At 47.0% G+C, this 9,742-nt stretch overlaps 1 protein-coding gene across 1 annotated transcript in view; it reads left to right on the top strand.

Moving 5' to 3' along the window:
• The window catches only part of sema6bb (sema domain, transmembrane domain (TM), and cytoplasmic domain, (semaphorin) 6Bb), a gene marked incomplete at its 3' end in the record, with an annotated part of 302,720 nt that overhangs the window by 158,849 nt on the left and 134,129 nt on the right, over positions 1-9,742 (top strand). The window contains exons 6-9 of the mRNA XM_084308423.1: positions 1,032-1,122; positions 3,116-3,235; positions 5,779-5,867; positions 7,158-7,375. Coding sequence (XP_084164549.1) covers positions 1,032-1,122; positions 3,116-3,235; positions 5,779-5,867; positions 7,158-7,375 — 518 coding nt within the window. The remainder of the gene's footprint in view (positions 1-1,031; positions 1,123-3,115; positions 3,236-5,778; positions 5,868-7,157; positions 7,376-9,742) is intronic.

The following is a 9,742-nucleotide window of genomic DNA, read 5'->3' as shown; positions in this document are numbered from 1 at the left end:
AGGGCTAATTATCCAGTGAGAAGAAGGTAAACAGGAAGCATTGATTTAACCTACGAGTGGTAACTGTCCTGATTCAACCAATTAGCCACTCAGTACATTCTGGCTTCCGGTATTACTCCCCTCCCAAACAGATTCACTCAACTAGTCTCCTAATGTATATTGGTAGTATCTATTCAGCTGTCACTCACCTGAATCTCCCCCTATTGCTCCAACTCCCAACCAATCCCTGTCTCGCTCAATTACACTAACGATTTCAAACCTGCGGAAAGAAAAAAGCACACATAAATATGAATCATCTGCTCGGAAGATTTCACATCATCCCCCTGGAATATTTCATGTGGAATGAACGAAGGCTGTTGAGTGGGAGAGAGACGGCAGGGGGGGGGGGGGGTTCACTATCAAAGGGCTTTCGAGATAAGTGTTATGTGTTACAAAAATCTCTCACATTTGAAACATGGAGAAACACGGGAAGCCGTACCCAGCCCGCTGTCTGTCAGCCGCCACTGACGCTCTCGTGCGGCGCAGAACACCCTTGTCTCCGGCCGACGTGCCGTCTTCTTCATCTCCGGGGACTAGTTAGCGATGCTGCTAGCTACGGTTTTATTTATAGCTGCGCTTTTAATGAAATGACAGCAATAAATAATTGTTATTTTCAAGCATGGGTGACAATGACACTGTGATGTTGAGCTCGTTTGCCACTAGTTTGTCACCTTTCAGTTGCCTTTCAGTTGAATGCATACACTGTGTGCACGCATGTGTGTGTGTGTGTGTGTGTGTGTGTGTGTGTGTGTGTGTGTGTGTGTGCGTGCGTGCGCGTGCATGTGCGTGCGTGCGTGTGTGACTATGTGGGTGGACGGACGCACACTTTCTGCCAGAGTAGGACTCTCTTGTTGTGCATAATTGCCACCAGTGAATAATTCGTTTGCACTTATAACAGTCACTAATTGCTGTCTTGTTTTCACCATGCTGCTGTGCCTGCATTCATATTGTTTGTGTCAATTTATTGGCTGCTGTGTGTGTGTGTGTGATAGGGAGATACTCTGGAGATGGTGGGAGATACGGTCAGTGGGATGGCAAGGTGCCCTTATGACCCCAAACACGCCAACATAGCTCTGTTTGCAGGTAAGAGGCTCCTCTCTTCAGACTTTTAATTCTCCGGCTGACACAGCGGTAATGTGCAGAACACATTGACAGGCAGGCAGTGGTAAAAAAAGCATATTAAACTAAAGTTGAGGAAAGCCAGGGGAAGGACTGGGCTGCGGGGGAAAAGGCTAGAGGGGAGCTGGGCAGACAGGGAGCTGAGCTGAGTCCAGCAAGAGTGGGGGCAAGACAGGCTGGGACAGGGGTCCAGGAGAGGCAGACAGGGAGCTGAGCTGAGTCCAGGGAGAGTGGGGGCAAGACAGGCTGGGCCAGGGGTCCAGGAGAGACAGACAGGGAGCTGAACAGAGTCCAGGGAGAGTGGGGGCAAGACAGGCTGGGACAGGGGTCCAGGAGAGGCAGACAGGGAGCTGAACAGAGTCCAGGGAGAGTGGGGGCAAGACAGGCTGGGACAGGGGTCCAGGAGAGGCAGACAGGGAGCTGAACAGAGTCCAGGGAGAGTGGGGGCAAGACAGGCTGGGCCAGGGGTCCAGGAGAGGCAGACAGGGAGCTGAACAGAGTCCAGGGAGAGTGGGGGCAAGACAGGCTGGGACAGGGGTCCAGGAGAGGCAGACAGGGAGCTGAACAGAGTCCAGGGAGAGTGGGGGCAAGACAGGCTGGGACAGGGGTCCAGGAGAGGCAGACAGGGAGCTGAACAGAGTCCAGGGAGAGTGGGGGCAAGACAGGCTGGGACAGGGGTCCAGGAGAGGCAGACAGGGAGCTGAACAGAGTCCAGGGAGAGTGGGGGCAAGACAGGCTGGGACAGGGGTCCAGGAGAGGCAGACAGGGAGCTGAACAGAGTCCAGGGAGAGTGGGGGCAAGACAGGCTGGGACAGGGGTCCAGGAGAGGCAGACAGGAGACAGGTGGAATCTTCTGTAATCACAGGAGAAATGGCTAAATGTCAGCTAGCGTAACAGCTACAGGAACACTACAGAAATACAAAAACAGAATGCTGGTCGGAACAGCAACTAGGAAATACAAAAAACTCGCTGACGGGACAGCGGCTAGAAAATGGCAGGTGCCGTGACTAACTCTGAGAAACGAGTCTATGATCTGGTGATGAATGGATGGAAAACCGGAGGAAATCTACTGTTGGGTTGATGAACTGAGTATGAGTAGGGGACAGGAAGATGACCTAATATGGTAACAGGAAGCTGCTGAAATTAGAGAGAGAAAGAGAGAGAGAGCCAGAGATGATGAGCACTAGACAGGAGTGGGGATTGGGACAATTTCAGCATGAAGAAACAGTCCGTCACACATCCATTCCATTCCTTAACAGCTGATTGTTGCTCGTAGCGCTGCTCAGTCACAAACTAAGGGGAAATAAGGGTTTCCAAAAAACAACTAAGCTGACATACAGTAACTCTCGAATGCTAGTTTTGGTCTTACAAATTTAGGCAAGTGTATGTATAGTAATTCTAGAAATTTCTCAATTCTATCAATGGAGAATCCTCGCCAAAAGAGAGTTGTTGGTCCTAGACTAGACTGTATCAACTTGTATGGGCGAATTAATCCTATGGGGTATTATTCCAAAAGCTCAGTGTCATTAATTTGCTTTGTTTACTCGCAGCACTCTGCTATGATTGAATCAAGTAGGACTGTGTCGCTCTAACAATGAGGAGCCGTTACTGTTCAGCCATCATCTCATTATCCACTTCTATCTAAAAGTAGAAATGATTTTGTCTTCACTGGGAGCTTTGGACACGCTGTTTCTGCAATTATCCGCTATAATTACACTGTTGACTGGTGTGTGTGTGTGTGTGTGTGTGTGTGTGTGTGTGTGTGTGTGTGTGTGTGTGTGTGTGTGTGTGTGTGTGTGTGTGTGTGTGTGTGTGTGTGTGTGTGTGTGTGTGTGTGTGTGTGTGTGTGTGTGTGTGTGTGTGTGTGTGTGTGTGTGTGTGTGTGTGTGTGTGTGTGTGTGTGTGTGTGTGTGTGTGTGTGTGTGTGTGTGTGTGTGTGTGTGTGTGTGTGTGTCAGAGGGGAACCTGTTCACAGCTACAGTGACAGACTTCCTGGCCATCGATGCAGTGATCTACCGCAGCCTGGGGGCCAGCCTGGCCCTGCGCACCGTCAAGCACGACTCCAAGTGGTTCAGAGGTACAGCTCTGTGTGTGCTGCATGCATACATGTCTGTGTGTGTGTCTGTGTGTGAATGAATGAATGAATGAATGACATTTTCTTTTCGTGTCGTGTCCGACGACCCATCCCTTACGGGATTATAAGACACCAAAAAAAAACAATTGAACATAACAATCACTTTCCATGGTTTCTAAGCTACACCGTGCACACCATCAGAGGCCAAAATACATCACATATATGTTATTTTCGTACGTTTATCCCAAGCTTTCTCTAAATATTCAGCATATTCAGGTCTCGAAGTGCAGGGGCAAAATCCCAGAGCGGAGCTGGGCACACAATGACCTTTGTCTTCGTGTGTGTGTGTGTGTGTGTGTGTGTGTGTGTGTGTGTGTGTGTGTGTGTGTGTGTGTGTGTGTGTGTGGTGTGTGTGTGTGTGTGTGTGTGTGTGTGTGTGTGTGTGTGTGTGTGTGTGTGTGTGTGTGTGTGTGTGTGTGTGTGTGTGTGTGTGTGTGCGTGTGTGTACAGGTGACTGTGCATGTGTGTGTGTATTCTCGTGTGCTAGACATACGGACAACTAATCAATTATAAAGATTGTTGTTAGCAACTGTTTTTATAATTGATTAGTGGGGACTATGTTTATGCTACACCTCCCTGGCCTGAAGCCATTTGATGTATAGCAAAGCCTATTCATTTGTGTTTTGTGTTTTTCTTTATTATTATTTAATCCTAAAGATTTAAACAGCTCTCTTGATGTACAGTATAGCACCCATTAACATTTGCTTTTTGTTTTATAACCGTCAATTAGCAAGTTGTTTGAAAGAACATTTTACAAGATTTGTATTTGGCATACAATTGACCTTTTTTTTCTTTTTATCCGATTAATCAATGAATCGTTTCAATAACCGATAGATTAATCGACTATCAAAACAGTTGATAGTTGCAGCCCTAGAGCATGCATTTGATTACTACTGCGTAATGCATTTCTTTGTGTGTGTGTGTTTGTTCTTATTAGTATCATCTCAGTTGTTTATCGAAGTTAGAGGGTTGAGATTATGTCCACATCACTTAACGTCAAGATCAATTATGTGTGTCAGTGGCTGAGCTGAGTCAGCAGGCAGAGGCTGCCAGGGTGACAGGCCCTTTATTCAGGGCAGCAGACAAGCTAGCTGCTCCCTGGCCCAACTCTGTGTACATAACAGTCAAACTGTAATTAAAACTCCCAGCTGACAGAAATATAAATAAAATGTGCTCTTGAGTAGCTCAATGGCTAATGCACGAAACCCACCAGGCGCAGGACGCGGGCGTGAGGCGGGCGGGCGTGAGACGCTTCACTTTCGCTCCCATGTTAACAGGCGTCGCTGTTCACACCGGCCGTGTGCGGGCGGGCGACTCGCGGGCGGGGAGTGAATTTAATCGCTTTGGTTGGATTCAGAGGCGTGCGCCACGTGAATTTTTACAGAAATACACTCAATATCTGCATTATTACCACACATATAGATGTTGTTCAACCAGCTAATGTGTCTGTATCTTTCCCAATACAAATATACCATACTATACTTTTTCCAATCACACTGATTTCATCATTCTAAAATGTATTCTAACATTCTAATTAATTAGATAATAACTGGTTATATATGCAAAATGGACAAAATGGACAAACACTGGAACTGGAAATCTTAAAAAAATCTTCAAACGGTGACTGACTTCGCATATAGACTAGGCATTTACAGCTGTTCCAATGTAAATGTGCCTTCCTCCGTGCGCTTCCGCCCGCTCTGAAGTCGGACTCGGTGTGGACGGCCATGCGCGCTGTTCTCGCACGAAACCCGTGTTTGCTTGCGCCCGCGCCTGGTGGGTTTCAAGCGTAATTCCCCCACTGGGGCCACCCATGCTAACATTTTATAAACTCGGGCATCCTAGATATACTATAAAAAACCTACCAATGTTTTGTTACATTATGTTGTTATGTTATGATAAAAAATAATAAGACACAGGCGGGGCATGTCTGTATGCAAATGAAGGTGTACGAGAATGCACTTCCAGTTTAAGAATGAGTGACGTTTTTTCATTCATGGGAACCCACTTACGCAGACCGTTTCACGCGTTCAGGAATCCGGAGGAGGACTTTTGTAAATGTGTTTTACAAGTACAAGTACAAACCTTTTGCCAAGATATGAGGACCATTGTCTCCAACCAGGTTGCAGCCAGGAGTCCCAGGTGGAACACAGTGGCAACCACATTTATTTTAACGTGCCCTAAAAACATAAAGCGAAGGAGTCGTAATGTGCTTATTGTTGGATATGAAATCATGTTTCACCATGTAATGAAATGAAGTGTGTCTACTCCTCTTTATTGCCTGCCTGTCTGTCTCATGTGGATGTGAAGGAAGTAGGGGGAAGTCGATACTGACACTCTTTCTCTGCATCATGCTTCATCTATATTTGGTTCACCTACTTGCCTTCTCTCTCTGTCTCTCTCTCTCTCTCTCTCTCTCTCTCTCTCTCTCTCTCTCTCTGTATCTCTCTCTCTGTCTCTCCCACGCTCCCTCTCTCCCTCTGCAGAGCCGTACTTTATTAGTGCTGTGGAGTGGGGGCCTCACATCTACTTCTTCTTCAGAGAGATGGCCATGGAGTTCAACTATCTGGAGAAGGTACATGATCGTTACTCAACCAGAGTGTACCTGTACCTAGACTCAGCTCAACCAGAGTGAACCTGTACCTAGACTCAGCTCAACCAGAGTGAACCTGTACCTAGACTCAGCTCAACCAGAGTGAACCTGTACCTAGACTCAGCTCAACCAGAGTGAACCTGTACCTAGACTCAGCTCAACCAGAGTGAACCTGTACCTAGACTCAGCTCAACCAGAGTGAACCTGTACCTGTACCAAGCCAAACTGAATCTGGAATCTTGATGTGCAACATGAAGTAGATGTCAGGGAAGTGCCTCGGCACACTGGCTGTGAACTGTGTGGGTGCTGCCTCCTGCTTAATAGAACACTGAGGAGGGATAAGAATCTAGAGGTATTGCAGGGCAGCTGGATTTTGAACTGAGTGTTATTATTGTTGTTGTTGTTATTGTTGTTATTTAAATATGTCAGCTGTGTGTGCCACATCTCCGATGACATTTCAGCCTTGTGTTTGTGTTTTGTCTGCATATATAATCCAACATATCCTGGTCTAAGCAAAGGCTCGCCTCCACCAGGCCTCCTGAATCTCCTGAATAAGGGATACACTCGTGAAAAAAAGATATCTGTATCAAGGAACCTTTTTATCTAACAAATTAGCAATTCACATTTGGAGGAGATCTGCTTGCGCAGGGCTTTTGGCTTGGCATGTTTACAGGGAGCGGAGTAAGTGGATACTTAAACGCCATCACCATTTTGCGGGTGAAATTGTTCAAAGAAACTGTTTTGAGATGCACTGACATTTTCATGAATAATTGATATAATTTACCATTATAAAACAATGATCTGTCATAACAGGGATTTCGCATTGCAAATAACATGCAAATGACCACCAGCCTGCAGCTCAGAGGAGCTTCTTATCTGCATGTTCAGAGATGAAACAGAAGGCTTTGGAAATGTTTCCTCTCACCCTGGTTTTACCTGAACTATGTGTGAGCTGTGTTTCAAGTGTATGTATGTTATTCACACAATGCACACAATGTGTGTGTGTGTGTGTGTGTGTGTGTGTGTGTGTGTGTGTGTGTGCGTGCGTGCGTGCGTGCGTGTGTGCACGCACGCACGCACACTTAAATGTGTGTATCTGTAACCTTGCAATGGTAGCCCCTTAGTGTAAACTCACTCCTTAAAGTTAAATACCTGGATTGGATTCTTGTCACATGGTGCTGGTGAGCGGAGGACAGGAGCCTGCCGGTGTCTGTTACTACCTCCATCCAACGTACATGTATCGCTACTCACTAGTGCCTGCCGTGCTTCCAGGTGATGGTGTCCCGAGTGGCCAGGGTGTGTAAGCGGGACTTGGGGGGGTCCCAGCGCGTCCTGGAGAAGCAGTGGACGTCCTTCCTGAAGGCCCGTCTCAACTGCTCCGTCCCCGGAGACTCCCACTTCTACTTCAACCTGCTGCACTCCACCAGTCCCGTCATCAGGATGCATGGCAGGGACATCATACTGGGGGTCTTCTCCACGCCGTCTAACAGGTAATACGCACGCTATAGATCAATTAGCCAACAGTCTGGTGAAAGATAATAACCATCTGGTGTGCTCTACATCTGTCCCTCCCCCTGCGGCCCTCGACCACATTATGGCAAACTGGATGGCCAACTAGAGCCAGAGCAATACTGGATTAAAGAAAATTCTGGATTTATATTGGCGCGCGCGCGTGTGTGTGTGTGTGTGTGTGTGTGTGTGTGTGTGTGTGTGTGTGTGTGTGTGTGCGTGTGTGTGTAGGTGTGTGTGTGTGTGTGTGTGTGTGTGTGTGGGTCCACGTACCCTATTGAAAGTGAGTCTGTGAAAGTGCTTCATCATGCTGTGATAAAGGAACAGGCACGCAGGAACGCTGCTCCCATGGAGAGACAGAAACACTGCAGTGTAGGGAGCCAGTGTGTGTGGCTGCATTCACACAGCTCAGCTGGGGAGGCCACTGGACCACCACAGCGGGCTCCTCTGGCCCTGAAGCCTGCACGAGCGGAGACCACTCACAGACCCGGGAAGCCCCCCGGGGGAGAGAGGAACAGGCCACATGAGGGTCCAGAGGTCAAGATCACAGGCTACACACACTTAATTCAGCACACATGGAGGGCTTTGGGTGGGGAGAGGGCGGATTGTTGGAAAAACAGGATGAGACTGGAAGAGGAGAGTGATGCTTTGTGGTAAATGGAAGATTAGGGCAGAGCGGGAGGATGTTTTCAGAGCCACAGAGAGAACAAACACATGAGTAGGAGAAATTGAACAGATGTATTTATGTACACATAATACTTTTATGTGCAATCACTTTATATACAGTATATATGTACTGTGTGTGTGTGTGTGTGTGTGTGTGTGTGTGTGTGTGTGTGTGTGTGTGTGTGTGTGTGTGTGTGTGTGTGTGTGTGTGTGTGTGTGTGTGTGTGTGTGTGTGTGTGTGTGTGTGTGTGTGTGTGTGTGTGTGTGTGTGTGTGTGTGTGTGTGTGTGTGTGTGTGTGTGTGTGTGTGTGTGTGTGTGTGTGTGTGTGTGTGTGTGTGTGTGTGTGTGTGTGTGTGTGTGTGTGTGTGTGCAGGGTTTAACTTTTCAAGAGTTGTTTCTGCCCTGCTGAAAATATACACTTTGACTGCTGTTTTAACATAGTTAGGGTCTTTACTCTTGGCTACATATTAAAAAGAAACGCAACATTAATTAATACGTTCTGTATTCATCTATTTATGGCATGATATTAATCTCGTACCGGTACCGGACCGCTCAGGCTTAAGGGGTTAATAAATCAAATCAAATCTGTTTGTAAGGCCCGACAACACACGTTAATGTCCCCATGGGCCGGACACATCTTCTTTAAACAAGTCAAGAAGAAACATAACAATAAGTCAAGAACAAAACAAGAACACCATAAGGTCCAACAAATTTAAAATAAATGCGAAATAAATGAATGAATGCAACCACTTAGTGGTCAGACATTCCAATAGTTCTCGAGTTCTGCAGCCGTCAGCTGCTGGCAGCAGTCCATGCACACGGTTGTGAAGCCTGATGGCCGCTGGCACGACGGACTGGCCGAGGTGGTTGGTGGAGTGTCGTGGGATATGAGTCTGCGGCTGAACATGCTCCTCATCTTGGCTAGCTCCTCATAGAGGGGGTGGGAGGGGTTATCCAGGATAGCGGCCAGCTTCCTTCTCATCCTCCTCTCTGCCACCACCTCTAGTTTGACCAGCTTGACTCCCACAACGGAGCCTTCCTTACCAGCTTGTTCAGTTTGTTGGTGCCCCTTGAGTTGATGTAGCCCCCCCCCCCCCCCCCCCCCAGCATACAACGGCAAAAAATAGGACGCTGGCTAAAGGATTGCAGTCCATTGCACACATTGGAGGACCTGAGTCTCCTCAGGAAGAACAGCCTGCTCATCCAAACTGATCAAATCATATGGGCACAAAACTCTCTACAGGAGCTATATTCACCATTAAGAAGGATGTCTGTCATCTTATCTATTGTGGCATTCCTTCACCAGAAATTACTCCATTCCATAGACTATAAAAACAAGTGTGTTCATAATTGTACCAGTAGCACTCACTCACTCTCTCGCGCTCACTCTCTCTCGCGCTCACTCTCTCTCACACACACTCACTCTCGCCCTCACTTGTCAGTTAATTTAATTGTAGTATTCCATTTTCTTTTCACTATGTTTGATAATGTAATGTTATCATGAAAAAAAGAGTCATGCCACATACTTTTTTGTCCCTTAAATTTGGAATACAGGTACAGAGCAAACCGTGTGTGTCTACAACTAATCCAAAACAGGAGCAGAGTAGAAACAGTACAGAAAAAAATATGTAAAAACACAGACATTATAAAAGGACAAATGCTAAAGTTGCATATCATAGTA

The sequence above is a fragment of the Notolepis coatsorum genome, assembly GCF_963971535.1.
Source record: "Notolepis coatsorum genome assembly, chromosome: 2".
NCBI classification, from domain to species: domain Eukaryota; kingdom Metazoa; phylum Chordata; class Actinopteri; order Aulopiformes; family Paralepididae; genus Notolepis; species Notolepis coatsorum.
The sequence above is the reverse complement of the archived record's forward strand: the minus strand, read 5'-3'. Positions and strand labels throughout refer to the sequence as shown.